We start from the raw sequence: 17,491 nt of genomic DNA on the forward strand, positions 1-17,491 counted from the left end.
GTACATCACACTATTTTGTGTAACACACATGATGTGTTGTATCATTGTTGTGTAGGGGGTGGAGAATGTATACACTCAACACCAACCCTTCCTCCTGGACACTCTGGACCAGCTTATCAAAGGGAAACTGAAGGACAATATGTACCCTTACGTGGGACCCAGCACGCTCCGGGACAGGTAGAGCATTGCAAAGCAATTATCACACCCTTACGCCATAGTCCTAAAATGGCAACCAATCAGAGTAGCTTTCATTACTCTTGAGTATTATAGACTGCTAAAAAACTGGTATCTGATTGGTTGATGTGCTTTACCAGGACAAGCCCTAATAATCTGCAATGTATGAAACCAGATAGCTGATAAGCACATGTTAAGGACACTCCATTGAAAAATCGCTTAGTGGGACATGTATTGAATCTTCTAAAGAGGACCATTGGAGAAGTCACTCTTAGTTCTTGTTCATTGTTTTACTGTTACGCCGTAATATGTGTTCAGATTGTTGATCTTCTGGTTTTGGGATATGGGGGCGATTCAACTCAACGCGAATTGATTAACGCTGGGAGCCTTAACCGGCATTCTCTGACCAAAGTGCCGGGCGCGCGGCTGTTTAGCTCCGCGCTAAGCAGAAAAACAGCTGCGCGCATGGTACTTTGGTCAGATTTCTCCTCGCATCCCCAGGGGGGGTTCGAGAAGAAATCCTTAGCGTGCCCAAACAGCGCGATGTATTGAATAGCTGCGGGAGCTCCCTCCCCGCGGCTATTCAACATCGCTTTGAATTGAATTCCCCCCTTTGTTATAAAAGTGCTGAGCTCCTGTACAGCCAATGGGAGTATAGGGGGGGGGGAGGAGCTTCAGCTTTACCTAACAGTCTATGAATGACAGAAGCTGATTGGTTGCTTCTTCTTTGTATTGCTCTCCAGGGCTTAATACAATTCCCCCATATGAGATAGTGTATCGAGGGTGAGATAAGTATAGCAGTGCCTCTCCTACTAGAGTCTGTAATGCCTGTGCGCAGCGGAGGGACCTACGTACGATGGGCTCCTCATTTCTCCACCAGCTGACACCTACATCCCCTGCGCCATAGAGCTGCGATGGTTTCCTGATCACCTCCTGCCTAACACCTCTCATGCACCGTTCTGTTTCCTCTCTGCCTCTGTCTTACAGGCCCCAGGATATCATTGTGTTTATGGTGGGAGGAGCAACCTATGAAGAAGCTTTAACCGTGTATAACCTGAACCGAACAACGCCGGGAGTCCGCATCGTCCTAGGCGGGACCACTATTCATAACACCAAGAGGTGAGGGTTTTACTTTTCTCCCGATTTCATCAATGCACAATAAGGCCGGTCACTGGCGGTCCTCCGGCTGGAGGTGGACAATCCAGAAAACTTGAGTGGTTTGGTCGGTGAGGATTACGCCATACTTGTGGTATTCTGTTACTATTGGATCTCATTCTCCCTCCCCCCCCCCCCCCCCCTTCCCCACCACCAATAGTTTATTACACCTGTGGGTTTATACATTTACATAAATTTCACAATATTTCAATAATTCAATCTGCATATTTTAGGACTTACATTATGTTATTTTCTATTACTGTTCAACTGAATACCTTTTTTTTTTTTTTTTTTTTTGTCTCTCATATTCCCTTTATTTCCTGTCAGAAACCTCCTTATTTATGTATGTCACAGTAACTTACGTTTTGGAAGATTGATAAACTCATTAGTTTTTGTTTTTTTTCTATCTTTTCATAAGTAGAGTGTTGTATTTTATTCCTCTTTTATTTTTTTTAATAAGCTGCAATATTGAGGAATAGTTTCATCAGACTAGACTGATCATCTATTAATATTTTTCGAACACCTCCCCCCGCCCCCCCTCACTCCAAATTCTGCAATGTGACCTAAGCCGTTTTATTTTTGTGTTTTGTGGGTTTGGAATACCTTGGGAAATGCGTGGTTTGCACATTACTCCATGTGTACGTAGCACCCATGTGAAGTGAATCGAATCGGCATATTCTATTATTGGGTTGGGGAAGGAGTTTTTTTTTTTTAAATATATATATAACAACATTATTTTTGTATTGAATGGTTGCCTTTTTTTTTTTTTTTTTTGGTGGGGGGGGGGGGTGGTGTAGGAGACGGGAAGCTCTTGATTTTTTTATTTATTTAACAAATTTTTGTTGGCTTTTCCAAGATATGATAACAGTGGTACGGTCTACATGAAAATGTCAATTATCATTCCCAGTATCAAGTGAAAAAGAAGAGAGGCCCACGTTTAACCCAAAGCGAGCTCATGGAAAAGTTGGGGTTTGGGACGGACTAGACAGCTTGGAGATATTTTTGAGATGGATGGATGTGCAACTTGTGGAGGGGGGAACAATAAAAGGGGGGGATAGATAAGAGGGTAATGTTAATACAGAAATGGTGTGGGGATAAGGAGAGGGAACTGCTGGCATGGAGTGCGATTGAGTGGCATTAAATTTGGGTCTCAATACGTGAGATCCAAGGAGACCATATTCCGGAGAATGTGTTGGCGTGATAATGGGGACAGCTGGTGATGTACTCTAGGTGACGGAACCGTGTAGTCTGGAGGATGAAGGAGAGTGTCTGCTTTCTTCCAGTTAGCTGCTGTGGCAAACTGCGTTGTGTGTCTGATTAATGCTTAAGTGAGGTTACAGTGTTGGGTACAGGGCTTGGTAAGAGGGAGATTGGGAGATGCCACGAGAGCGAGATGACCTGAGAAAATGTGGCCGGAAGGCGAGTAGGCAGTAGTTACAATCTGTATAGACGTTTATAAGTATTCTCCTTAATCCTAATGCAAATGGAAGATTTTAGCGACATTTGATTTAGACTCTCCCCACCCCTGAGCAATGTTAGGTAACCTGCCAGCCAACATTATATAACTACTAACAGTGATCTTCTGCTATGAAGGGGCAGGATGGATCGCATCCCATCCATTCTAATTGTCCTGGTGATGTCATGGCGCTGCCACTAGGTGTCAGTAATGCTTTTACTTATGGGGGGGGGGCAACACTCAGAGGGGAGTTCAATTAGCCGCACGACTTAATGTGGGCTTCTAACTCCTGGGGTTAAGAGCCTGGAGCTATTCAATTACTGCCAACGGTAAGGCCAGGCCGTGCTCTAGACGCGGATTGCAGCTCAGACAGAAATCTGCGTTAAGTGCATCCTTGGGGCTTACTGCGCGTGGTAATTGGATAGCTCCGGGCCCCTAGTCCAGAATCTATGTCTTATTGCCTGGTAAGCTCTGCAGCTAAATTAATTTCCCCAAGTCCTCCCCCCCCACCTGCAGACTGAGTGGTGGGTTCAATTCTCAGATGCCCAGGAACCGATTGAAAGGCTTTCCCAATCACCGCGCTAGCACCATATTGACCTCTCATACTGTGTGTGCTGTTGTATGGGAGTCACTAATAACCATTGTCACAAACTCATCAGCTTTGATTGTCACACAGGTTGTCCATCTAGCTGGCGGCGTGAGCTATATTAGGCTGTGCTGTAATCTGTATATCCCTTGTGTTGTGTCCATGATGTCTCCTGCCCCGGGAGAGGAAGAGTGTCTATTATAGTATGGAGTATGGCTGAGCTTATGTCTAGTGTTAGTGACAATACATTCCTACAAGAGTATCTCGTTCCACTTCTGCCCTCCCTCTGTGGCACCACTGCCCCCACAACAACCCATCAATCCACATTAGCAGCTTACTGCTGACACAAAGTGTAGGAAACCTGACCCGGATTTTCCTAAGGCCTCTCTATCATGTGCTAACAGTCATGCTGGACAAACCGTCCCGTGTAACCCACGCCACCTCTTTCAGCCGACACCGGAGCCAGCGCTTAACCGTGTATTTTCCAGGTCTGTCATCGAGCTCCCAGAGAGGGAGGAATCTGGTTACAGGATCCATGTAATGGAGTCACAGGCGTTACTGCTCAGTGTTTTCCGAGGGATCGCTAGAAGAGGCTGAGGCTGATACCGGTGAATGGGAAAGACAGTATTGGCAGCATGTTCACTTAAATAGCCTACCTGTCATTAAATAGTAAATAATATTTCCATCTATGCAAAGGCTTTACAAGCACTTAATATATGTTGTGTGTCAGGTTTCACCTTATGAGGTAATCGCATTCGGAGTCTATGGGTCAGGTTCACTGAGTTGCAAGGTTCCATCAGAACTACATTCGTTAATATTTTTGCAGCTTGTCCAGGTAGAAAAACTTCCCTTGTATTTGCTGTTGTCCCATACAGGTGCGAGCAAAAAACCCAAGATGGTCTTTCCAGCCGAACATCGCGCTCGTATCCTTCCGTAAATGGAATCGGCTACTATGGAGGCTTTCTAAATCATTTGCTAGGAAAAACTTGTGGCTGCTTACAGCTAACCTGCACTGGTTACTTTATTTACTAATATGGCTGAGGGCAGCCATTTTGGTTTTGCTGAAGTATCTTCCACTGACACCAAAAGAAAAGTGAGGTTCAGTTTATCAAGTGTATCCTTATTTTACTCAGCAAATGACCCTTTTTAATGCAGTGTTTCCCAAACTCTGTCCGCAAGGCGCCCTAACGGGTATATTTACTAGAGACCAATCAGATTCTACTTATTTAGCACCTTCTAGAAGATAATAGCTAGAATCTGATTGGTTGCTGTATGCAACAACTCCACTTCTATAAACCCTGGCTGTGTACACAAATGGCCTGCGACTCCAGCAGTTAACAGGGGCCTATTGTAGGTGAAACAGATGTGAACAGCTGCGAAGTATAATAATCCTTGTGCCAACCAAAGTCCACCTCATGGATGTATATACAGGGGTCTACACATCTTGGGAGGTCACTATGGTACTGAGCTCAGGTGGCGTGTCAGGGGGGTCACTAAGAGGAATGTTTCTGGGGAGATGGCTTCCTCCCCTCCTGAGCCTTTCAATTATTTACATACACCGCAGGCTCGTGTGACAGGATTTGCATGGAGAGTAGAAACACTAAACGCTCACTCACTGGAATATCATTAAGCACTGTACGGCGGTGCCTGCAAACAGGTTACTGTGCCACGTGGTTCTGCGAGGAAGCACTTAGAGGTTTTGCAGCATAGTTTAGTGGACCGCTTAACCTAAAATACAAGTTCTTTAATAAAACTAGCAGCTATTTTATAGAGTGCCTATATTTGTTGTGTGTGAGGCCATTTTTTTTCCTATGCACACCAAATGTCCTGTTTATAACACCATTGATATATCCTGGCTATTTGGAGCCTGACATTTCTGGTTACAGAGGACTGTTTCCCTATAAGAGCCTTGCACATCAGTCAGTCTCGCTTTATCCAACCACTCACTGGGCCTTGCTTAGTAGTGACGATGTAGCTTCCATCGATCATTTTGTGGACAGCACCCACAAATCCACTCGTCCGGCCAAAACTTTAGGAAATTCTAGAGGCATTGGGAAATTGCTTTCTATTTTCTTTTTTAGCCATACGGTTTAGGAAGTATTATCTGCTTATAACTATATTTAAAGAGGATGGGGATAGTGTATCTATGTTCTGTCATATTACAGCAGTCTGTGGCTCTTTTCCTGTTGTGGAACTACAAGTCGCAGCATGTCTCAAGTCGATTGTGTCTCTGATTCTTTTCACAGTGGACAGCGAGCGATTTGTAGCGCTCTAGCTGCTGTTCAACAACAAAACCCAGATTTCCCCTTGGCTTGGAGGGCTGGGACTTGCAGTTCCATAACACCAGCCCCCAGTTTTGGTGGTCAGTTAGGCAATCGGGAGGGACAGTAGATGCCGATGATGGGCCTACTTGTCGGTGTATGTATTGGTCATTGTTCTACCGTACTGTGTGGACATCCATTAGATCCTAACATTCCCGAAATACCAGGATCGTTCAGATATACTCGTCGAGGTAGATAGGGTCAAATCTGACAGAGGTAAGGTCACACTGAATAGTCACAGATGTAAGCTGATCGCTATATACATAACTTTTTTTTTTAAACACTTTATTTATTAAAGCAATGCATATTATCAAACCGTACACAAAATAGTCAAGAAAAATGGCAATAAATGTTAGTACAAAATGTTTTTTTTCAGAAATACACTAAATAAGTCAAATATTGTATAACAAACACTGTTTCTAACATTGTACCTTCATAAAAAGGGAAACATATTGAACAGACAATATATATAATAAATAAAATAAAAAAATACATTTCAAAAAAGAATTATAACAAAAGATGTCTTTGTTAGTTCGCCTATCTCCACCCCTCCTTTTCCTCCTTGAGCTGTACCCTTGAAAATGTTGTCTATAGATTAATTTCTATAATCCAGAGTTACAAAACTATTGGAGGATCGTTGTCCACCATACGATGCATGAACCATATAGTGTTTGAAAACGAGTTACATATCTGTGTTTTAACAGCTGTAGAAAGGGTTACAATGTAACTCTCCCAAACTGCGAAGAAACGTTCAACCTGTGTCTCCTTTTCCAAAGTAGCTCCCACCCACTCCATTCTAAAGAGATAGAAAAGTTTAGCTTTGAAAAGACTCATGGAAGGTGGTTCCGGTTTAATCCAGCTCTGTAAGATGGATTTCCTTGCCGCGGCACTCACTGCCAACGATAGTTTACGGCTACCTCTTGTTATACGCAAATCACTGGGAATAATCCCAAACAGTGCCCACTCTGGACTTAGAGGTAAATAATTGATTACTGAATATGAACGAACATCAATCCAAAATTTACGCAGTGTTTTAGGTCTGCTTGGGGATTTCCACATTTAAAACAATGATGCGAATCAGATAAACCAATCAAAAATCTCCTATGTGGGGAAAGATACGTTCTGCGTAATATGTTAAGGAACATTTCCGTATACATAACGGAAGGGAATGATCTACAGGCTTTGTAATGTGCGTCTAGCAATTCATCCACCTGCAGACTCGGAACCTGGGAGGTCCAAACCACAATACCTCTCTGAGATTTGGTGTGATCTAACGAGCTTCGAAGCCAGTTATAAGCTGAAGAAATTGCCCCTTTATTCTGAGATTGTTGCCTCAGCATCACGTCCAGTAAATTATCCCAGTCAGCAGAAGAAAAACGTCTTATTACCAGACTGACATAGTACTGTGCCCGTAAAAATGCTACAGGATATCCGGTTATCACTGGATACTTTTCAGACATCTCCTGGAACATGAGGGGTCCGGTGAGCCTCCACATTTACCATGCACCCTACATTGGTTACTCCGCTTACTCTCCAGATAGTAAAAGGGTATCCAGCTTGCCCTTCCTGAAAATCTGGATTTGATATCAATGGGAGAAATAATGTATTATGAGCGTTTAAATTATTTTTGTGGCGTGTGATGCACCATACTTTTCTGACAGACCACAGTAAAGGGTTATCACGATAATGGGGTAAAATTTCTTGATCATATAAATGCAAGAAAGATATTAGATCGCCCCCCTGAAGAAATTCCCTCTCCAGTGAGGTGACTGCATAGTTATCATGACAATGCAGCCAATCCTTGAGATATCTAAGATGGGCCGCCTGGCAATACAGCTGGACATCTGGAAAATTAATTCCCCCATTAGTTACAGTTTGTTGCAACTTTATAAGCCCAATACGGGGACGCTTACCCTTCCATATAAACTTCCGAAATAAGAAATTAAGTTGTTGGGTGTCAACATTAAAGGTAAAACTTGGATCAAATATAACAATCTAGGGAATGACACCATCTTGATTAAATTTGCCTTGCCTGTATATAATAGTAGCAGTGCCTTCCAGCCCTCCAGCTCACCAGACATCCCCCGGATAGCAGACGTGTAGTTTAGCTCGTACAGAAGACTTGGCCTCCGTGGTATAACAATACCTAAATAGGTTATAAAGTCCGATCTCCATTTTAGTTCAGCCTCCCCCAAACCATTTACCAGAAAGTTTCCGGAGCCCAGTCGCAGTGCTACCGACTTAGACCAATTAACTTGGAATCCCGAGCAGTCTCCAAATTGCTTTAAAATATGAAATATTTTAGGTAGTGACTCTGCTGGGTTTGATATATAAAGCAGAATATCATCTGCAAAGGCGGTGAGTTTAATTTCTTTATTTCCTATTTTGATCCCGTGAAATTCTAAGTCATTTTGCAAAAGACGTAACAAGGGATCTATCACCAAATTAAATAGAATTGGGGACAGGGGACAACCCTGACGAGTTCCTCGAAACATAGTAATTGGCGCACTGTTGTGGCCGTTGATTTGTAAAATGTTAGTTGGCGAGGCATATAGGTAATGGATTAGGTCAATAAACAAAGAGGGAAAGTTTCTAGCTCTAAGCACCGCGTATAGATGTGGCCAAAGAACTGTGTCGAAAGCTTTTGTTGTGTCTAAACTCAGTAGTATATTTTTAGAAGCATGTGATTGTGAGGAGGCAATTGTTGCCGCTATGGCTGAGCGTATGCCTTTAACAGAGTGTGTGTTTCGCACAAATCCTAATTGATGTACCGTTAGTATTTGAGGGAGGATGTTTTGCAATCTGTCTGCCATGAGTTTTGCAAATATTTTTATATCCGAATTAAGTAGCGTTATTGGTCTGTATGTATCTATTTCCTGAGGGTTTCGATTGGGCTTGGGGATCAAAATAGTATAAGCAGAGTTAAAATAGGGAAAGGGTGTATGGTTTTGCAAGATATTGTTGAATAGCTCTACTAAAGTAGGGGCTATGTGTGGTTGGAGTATTTTGTAAAACTCATTTGACAGGGGACTTATGGAGATGTAGCTGAGAAATAGCTGAACTAACTTCTAAAAGTGTAACTGGCAAACAGCGATTCAGACTGCTCTATGGATATGTTAGGTAAATGCGCTTCTTGCATTATTCCGCTATGGTGATCTGCATCAAACGGAAGGGTTGAATATAAGGTACTAAAATAACTTTCAAATTGTTCCAGAATGTTCTTGGAATCCGTCAATATTTGATTAGTTTGGGGGTGACATATCGGCGTTATATATCGTTTATATGACTTACTTTTGGACATTGTTGCTAAGAGGCGGCCAGTCTTATTGGCCCATTTATAATATTTAAATTTAGAGAGAACTAAATTCCGTTGGGCTTGTGACATATATACATAACTTTTAATAAAAAATAGTGTATGGTCAACTGTACAAAGATTCCTATGTAACAGTAGGGTAACGTGTGTTTACTTTAAATGACTCCTCGAACTGGACACTGAAATTTTTTTTAAACACTTGTGATGTGGCAGCATGGTTAGTGTAGGGCAGTGGTTCTCAAACTGGGTGCCACGGGAACTTGCAGGGGTGCCAAATTATTTATGGTCATTGTGATAGGTAAAACCAGAGCTAGTGGCTGCCAATCATGAAATATGTAGACGAACAGAGCACAACCCTGTCCCCCCACCACATAACTGACCCTGAGAATGGCTGCTTCATTTAATGATTCTTTATTCATTTCTTGATTAGAACCTTTTGGTTTCGGGGTGCCATGAATAAAATGCCGATCCTATAGTGCCCTGTGATTCTAGAAAGTTTGGGAACCACTAGTGTAGGGGGCTTAGCGTTTACTGCAGGGGTGGGGAACCTTTTTCCTGCCGAGGGCCATTTTGATATAACATTAATCGCGCGCCTGGTGCAGGCCATCCCCCCATCCGTGTGATGTCACACAGGGCGGGGCCACAATCGCCGGTGATTACAGCAATGCCTGGGGCATCCTGAGGATGCTCTGGGGAGCTGTCAGGGCAGCGGTGTGACTGTCTGAAACGTCCTAAGGACGGCTCCCGGCGGCACTGCTGCGTAGATTCTGGCTGCAGGGTGCCTTTCTAGGTACCCTGCTAACCAGATGAGGCTAGCACAGAAAAGCTCCTAGGGCCAGACCAAATGACTCCGCAGGCCTTATACGGACACTGGCCTGAGGTTCCCCATCTCTGGTTTACTGCCTCAGAGCACTGAGGTCCTGAGTTCAATTGCTAGTCATGGCTGATCTGTGTGGAGTTTGTATGTTCTTCCAGTGCTTGTGTGCATTTCCTCTGGGTGCTCTGGTTTCCTTCCACACGCCCCCCAAAAAACGTAACTAGTCGGTTAATTGGCTGTTGACAAAAATCGTGCCCCCAATATGTGTGTGTGTGTGTGTGTGTGTGTGTGTGTCCATGTGGTGGGGAATATAGATTGTAAGCTCCACTGGGGCAGGGACTTGATGTATATGACTGAATTATTCTCAGTAAAATATGTGCATGCTATATAAATGGGATGCAGTTTATATCCCGGTGGTCGGGATGCCGGCGTTTAGAATGTCGGTGTCAGAATCTCGGTGCCAGCATCCCGACAGTAAGTATTTGGGGTAAGGGAGAGGGTTAGAGGAAAGTGTTAGGCATTAGGGGGCGGATTAGGGTTAGGCTGTGATGTCCTGTGGCACATTGCTATGAACTGATGCCCACCCCTTAGTGTGCTAAGCGTGTGAGCTAGGGATGGAAAGGCTTTGGCGTGCCCGGCTCCTACTATCTGATTATTTACTTTAATTACGCATCAATAGTTTTAATACATCCCCTCTCGTGACAGGAAGCAATGGCTGCTCTCTACGCCATTCTTTTGCTCCTTTTAATGTTTAATATTGTAAATCAGTAATCAGTACACCATGGTAGTAGATACCTGGCTGGTACACCCAGGCTCCAAAGCTCTATGCTAGTTACAGCTAGGAATCCGCTGCCTTTAACCCCTCGCCTCCCTGCCGGCTGTGCGCTATCTTAGTGTAACGGACGCCTCTATCTTTGGGATTAGTGGTGAGATCCTATGAAAAACAAGGGGATTCCAGCCCTTAATATCCCCAGCCGCTCTCATAAGAAGCCTCTAATCCCCGTGGCCTGATTGTTAAATTCAGCCCAGCTTACACCATCCATCTCTGACCGATGAGCCGATGACGCAAACTGCACTCCGCGTAACTGCTATTGATCACCAGTGCTGTCACTATATAGATTTCTTCCACAGAGAGCCTGGCAAGTAGGGGGGATGTGTATGGCAACACACAGAGAGAATTAGCCACGTAAATGGGGGCAGATCTGTGCCGTCAGATTGCAGGTGACGTGTGATAGTTGGAGCGGGTTTAAAAATCAACACAGAAATGAGGATTACGGGCTTCCAACCATATCCCCACTGTGCTCAGTGATGGCATACTCTCCAACAGGGAGAAAATAGGCCGCGGGTACTCCCATCATCCCAGAAGTAAACATTTTGTTTCTGGCTTTTAGCAGTCACTTCTGTTCTTTTGAAAGGTCAGGGTGGCGGGTCAAACAGGAAAAATGTGTGAGGTAAAAGTTGGTTCCTTAGCCGAAAAGTACTGAAAGTAAGTTCTTGGAGCCCCTTAGGTTGCTAATAGTAACTGATGGGAGTGAATTACAGCACTTTATAGCCTCTATAGAGCGTAGAATTACTGTCATTTTTGCCTGGGCCCAGGACTTTTGTGGTTCAGGTTCCAAGTCTTGGGGCCTAATTCAGAGACTAACACAATGGCGATTTTTACGCAGATCGAGCGATTGTTTGCCATTGTCCATGTGTATAAACCACACTGCGCACGTGCTGCGAGTGTCTTGCGATTCTGCGCGCATTGAGAACCCTTTTGCAAAGTGAGTGACAGGTAGTCAGCATTTTGTGTAGATAACGGGGAGTGGTCTGGAAAACACAGATGTGTTGGACAGAATGACGCCGTTACATGGGCGTGCCTAAATTGGCTATTGTGCTGACATACGCCGCATGCATGGCAGGAGAGCCGCTGTATTTGAGAGAGGTCAGACCTGCCGTAAGGGCAAGATGGCTGCTCGATGTGTGTCGACGACGTACACATATGAGAAGGCCGCGGTGGGCCTCCCTATTCTCAGGTTAGCTTATTTTCACAGCTGTGATCGCATTAGTGTCCATCTCCGACCTGCTGGACAAATTTGGTCAATCTACGGTATTTGTCCGACTTGGATCCTCTTAGTGGATACCCGTTAAAATAATCGATGTTTTCAAAACTATTACATAGGAGGTGGGGGATTTGGGTTGCTATTGGAAGAGTTGTCAAAAAGTGGATAACGAGTTTTAAGTGTATTGTTTTTTAATTTTCTGTCAAATTTGTTAAACACGGTTACTCCTTTCTCCTCCCTGCAGGGTAATTTCTACCCCAATATTCCCTTAGTTGATATTTGTGGCCCCTTACTGGGTATCTAAATACCGTTTGAATTCATCTTGCAGTTTTGCTCTGATGCGCATCCCTGGGCTGTGGTAAATGTGGTAATTCACATAAAGATTACAGCACGCATCATGGCCGCCAGGCTTTGCCCAGTGTGTGGGCCCAGCGTTACCAATAAGGGTCAACCCGAAAATGCTTCTCCTGCCGGCCACCAGGATGTATGGGTGTGGTCATAGGCTTTGAGCCCCATGAGGCCTGGTTGTTTAGCCTGATCACCATACTAAATAATCTGTATATTCTATTTATTAGAGTGTGCCCCAGGGGGTGGGCGGATGGAGCTTAGGCAGCAACGAAGGACCTAATAGTGGCTAGACTAGCACTGTATAATGTTTTATAGGCTAATGACACATACCAGTTGATATTTATGAGTGTTTTGTGAAGCATGCTGCTTATATAGCCTCATTTTTATTACCGTATTTTAATTTTTTTTTGTATTTCCTTTCAGTTTTCTTGAAGAAGTTCAAGCAGCTGGTTTCCACGCGCGCTCTTCAGAAACTTTTCAGGGTGCAACGCGGCCGGCCGCCAGACGATGAGGAAAAAAAAACACCTGCTTGCATAGCCCTCCTACCCCAATGCAGGGGGTCCATGTGTCATGCTGTGCCCAAGACTGTTTCTTCAAAGAGTCTCATCCACTGCTAAGACTACATTGTACATGTGTAATGCCTCACCCCAGAGCTAAAGGTTTTGAACGTTCAAACCAAGAATACCAGAGGCCTCAGTGGTTAGAGCTTCTAGTGGACCACTACATAGATAAAGTACACTCAAGCTGTTTATTCAAAGGGGGGGAATATAAGAGACAGATACCGACAGTCCCGATTTTCTGTGGACGTGGCCTGTCAGGAATTGACAGCAGTTTGGTTACAATGCAGGCTCAGCCTATTTTGTCTTTTTCCAATTCAAATGAGTTTCCTTTCAAACGGAATATAACACTATAATTGAAGACTATGTAATTAGTTCTAAATGAACAGTAAGGTTGTCTGTTCAAATATGTTGTGTGGCTGCATTGCCGTCAATTTATTTAAATCCATGTCTGCGCGGCAACAGTTTTTGAGCGTGTATAATAAAGTGTACCTCTGCGTATACACAGTGGAGGCAGCCATTTTGTAGGAAAATATTCATGAGAACTAGTGACTTTGATGAGGCTCCACAAAATGGCTGCTGCCAGTGTGACTGACATTATAATTGGTGCAGCTGTGGCTGTGTGTGACATCACTATACTATTTATTTGGATGACTGTTACTGCTCTGTATTATACTGAATAACATTCCCAATAATGTTCACCAGGATTGGCCGGTGTTTAGTTCTCAGGTCGTATATAGCCAGTGAAGGCTTTTAGCTCCCCGCAACCGTATTTGACATGTAAAATTGTACATCACTGTTGTACATAATAAAGCTGTCACACAATTCTGTTGTGGACAGAAAGGGGGCGATTCAATTAATTGCAATGTTGATTAGCGCCGGGAAGGAGTTCCCAGAGCCTTTCAATTAACCACGCTGCTAACCCCAACTAGAGGACTAAACTAGTGGCGCGGTGCTGTTTTTGGGCTTGGCACGTGCACTAACAGCATCGCGGGCAGCACTTTAGTCGTAATAATCTGCATTCTCCAATTTAACACCCGGCCTAAGGCGCGGTAACCTGCATCTCCCGACTTAAGTGCATGGCGCGATTGGGACAATTGAATAGCTCCGTAAACTCATTTCTGGCACTATCCAAATCGCGCTGAATTGAATTGCCCCCATAATGTCTGTTTTTTGTGTGTTGGCTGTTCTGCTGTAAATGATGTCTAAATATATCCATTAAAATAACTAATTTTAGAACAGTCATTTATATTTGTACGTGTGCCATATTTTGCACAGGAAAGACACGGGATCTGCTATATTATATTTGCTGTAGGGCTGAATGTTTATTTTTCGGCCATTTTGTGTGTGTAGTGTTATCCCAGGCTTCGTAATGCTGCAGTGATTTGCTCCTAAGTGCACTTTGTCAACATGAATGGAAGTGTAAAGGCCCACTCAATCTAAAGTGAATATTGGATTGCTTCTATATACAGCAGAGTTATATATGGATGTTTGATCCTGTCATGCTCTGTCTACAATAGCTGATAACAGAGAGCAGTAGTCTCCATATTTCTAGTCTGAGAGTTGAAAACTTTTTATGTTCATACTTGTGTATGTCACCCTGTGTGTTCTGTAATCCTTTAATAAAGAGCTCCAAGTATTAATAATTCCAAGTAGGCCCCACCCACTCATAATAGAAATTAGTGAGAGTACTCCAGTGACCTGGGAGTTACTCATTAATAAGCCAGCACTGTACTGAGACATCAGACTGTGACTGCACTGAATGGTTGTGGATGAGGCCCGAATGGTTATTGTATGGCCTAGTGTGAGCCCACAGAAGCTGTATACTGGGGAAACAGGACACTATTATTTATTGCATACACCACAACCCTAGCAGCCATTCCATCATCCTCAGCAGGACTGGGCAGGGTCACCTTTTGCTGGAATATCTGTATTTATGTGTGTGATAAACTTTAGGTGCATGTTGTAATTTTGAACAGTTGATTAAATAAAAAAAAAGCCACCATATAATATAATGGAACAGCGCCTCTAGAGGCCAAATTAGGAAAAATCAATAAATTCTCACACTACCTAAACCATGGGAATGTTTGCTTCAATTTCAACAGGCTCTACAGAACAATTGTTATATATTGATTTTTACTCTTTTTAATTTTGTTTTATTAACCTTAATTCATAGAGTTCCAATATATTGTGAGTCGCTTTACAGTGAAAATGTAATCAGCCCCACTCTATACTCCCTACCGCACATAACTAGGGTCAATTTAATGCCATAATTCAAATTACCTACCAGCATGTCTATGGAGTGTGGGGAAAAAAACCCACACAAATATAGGAGAACATACAAACTCCACATAAAGGATGCACTGCATCGGTGCTGAGAGGTCTTGGCATTCAAAGCAGGGGTGTGTCCATGTTCCCATGTTTGTCCAGGGACACTGAAACAACAGTATGCCCGCGATGCTGTGGAGGGGGCATTGGCCACACCCTGTCAGATAGCCGTATATTAAAGTAGGTGGCGGGCACTAAGGTAGGTATGGCGGAATGTCTGTTGCATTAAAGGCCAGCTTTTCAGAGGTAAGGTGGGATCCGATTGCTAGCGCTGCACTGGTGGGGAGAGTCCCACTGTGGCACACAATTACCTTTTCCACTGCCATTAGTCAGTTAACACAGCCTTATCTTCATCACCAAGTGACGATCTGTGTGGAGTTTGTATGTTCTCTCTACATTTTGCATGGCTTTCCTATGAGTTCTGCGGTTTCCTCCTATATTTTTGGTAGGTTCATTGGATTCCGATACCAAATTAATCCTAGAGTGTGTGTGTGCGTGTGTGTAGATGTGGTGGGACATATAGATTGTAAGTGCCACTGGGGGTAAGGACTGAGGTGAATGACTGAAACATTCTCTGTAAAGTGCTGCATAATATGTGTGCACCATATAAATAACTATTAATAAATAATTCCTGGTTACATCATGAGTACAGAACAGCACCAAAGGTTGGCTGTATTGGCAGTCTGCTGGCTAGTGCCACCCGCACATTAGACTTTTGCTGACCAGTCCAGATTTCCGCACCCTGCTTAGTAACAATAGCTCATCATCGTGATCTTCTGCAGAATCCGTCACTGGGTTATTTTTAACGCCGGCTCCTCAAAACTCCCTTGTAAGACTGTCGCAAGACTGAGCATCAGGTCAAATGATCATTACAAAGCGGAGGTGGTGGCTGACAATTTATCATGAGACGTCTTCGTTAAAGGCCACAAGTCTGTCACAAGTCTGTCACAGGAAGCAGCCGGCTCTTTTGCAATCGCCCATGTCGTCTGGGGGCCGAAAGGAGCGTCGCTGGAAGCTTTTGTATTTTTTCTTTATTTAATTTTGCAAAGTAAAACATTCAAATATGTTAACAAGCAAACACATTCCCACTCAGAGCCACTTAAATGTGCCTTAATATAATATATATATTTATATACACACACACATATACAGCCGCCTTGATTTGCGTTGAGACTCCCACCGGCGGCCAAGCAAATCCAAGTGACTGCGTGCAAAATTCAGCATCAGTTGCAGATCAGTCGATTATCGGACGTCTGAGTAACCCTGTGGTCTGTCGGGCTATAGTATTATGTAACATCAAAACATCTGACATTACTGAAACACAAACTTACAAATGATGCCAAGTCAGTTTGTAGGACACCTTGCATTTAAAGAAATAACGTTACCGGTTAGGCGGAACTTTATGTACTGTAATAAGTAACGTGACATGTTGAGGCCGGGCCGTGGCTTTGTGGAGCATCGATGATCTGGATTACCAGCAGTCCCGCTGGCCAGGTTTGGAGAGGCTATAAAATAAGGTACTTTGATAAAGACTTCAAGAATGGTACGGAGCCCATAGACCTGGTCAGTGTCGACAACAGTGTCACGTTCATTGACTGACAGGCAGGGACTGTTTGTGGGTGGCGACTCAAATGCCGGCGCGTTGCAACTGTTTTCGGGGTGTGACTACAATATCGTGTCCAGTATGTTCATATGCCTTTATGAAAATAGTACACTATATTCTATTCCTTGCAATTGTACTAGTCTGGTACCAGTACTTTTTATAAATGTTTTTTTTCCAGGGGTTATACATATCCTGTTTGGTATTTATATGTTTATGTTCAATTGAAGCAATACAATTGTATATATTACAAGCTCAAGCTGTTAAAATATTTTATTAGCCTATAATAGCACTGCTGTGCTGCATTTATTCAGCATGCGACCGTCCATCTGCTGTGGAACTACACATTCCAGCATGCCCTGCCACCGGTTTAGCCTGGCCTAATAGAAAAACTGTGGCATGCTGGGATGTGTAGTTCCACAGCAGCTGCAGGGCTGCATGTTGATTTCCTTTACCACAGAGTTTCCAAAACTCCACCATGACAGTCCAGGTTTTGAGGATATCTATGCTCGAGCACGGATGACTTAATTAGTACCTCAGTCAATTTGACTTAACTGTCTGGACTTCGCTGCATGGATATCCTTAAAACCTGGACTGTAAAGGCAGAGTTTGGGGAACGCTGTCTTAGCACTTGGAGCTGGAACGCTCCAATGAATACTGGGAACGGAGCGGAGGTGTTTAGGAAGGCACAAGAAGTCATTTGGCTGCCGGCTAAGGTGACTCCATTATGAAGAGGGAACGGCATCGAAGAAATAAAAAAGTTGTTTAGCAAACAAAAGTGACAATGAAGA

General features: G+C 43.6%; 1 protein-coding gene across 1 annotated transcript in view; it reads left to right on the top strand.

The window, feature by feature from the left end:
• The window catches only part of VPS45 (vacuolar protein sorting 45 homolog), a 28,915-nt gene extending 14,898 nt beyond the window's left edge, over nucleotides 1-14,017 (top strand). Inside the window, exons 13-15 of the mRNA XM_088474169.1 lie at nucleotides 56-177; nucleotides 1,162-1,293; nucleotides 12,639-14,017. Coding sequence (XP_088330295.1) covers nucleotides 56-177; nucleotides 1,162-1,293; nucleotides 12,639-12,726 — 342 coding nt within the window. The 3' untranslated portion in view covers nucleotides 12,727-14,017. The remainder of the gene's footprint in view (nucleotides 1-55; nucleotides 178-1,161; nucleotides 1,294-12,638) is intronic.
• The last annotated feature ends 3,474 nt before the right edge of the window (nucleotides 14,018-17,491 follow it).

This window comes from Taudactylus pleione, unplaced genomic scaffold (assembly GCF_031769625.1).
Source record: "Taudactylus pleione unplaced genomic scaffold, aTauple2 ptg000148l, whole genome shotgun sequence".
NCBI lineage: Eukaryota > Metazoa > Chordata > Amphibia > Anura > Myobatrachidae > Taudactylus > Taudactylus pleione.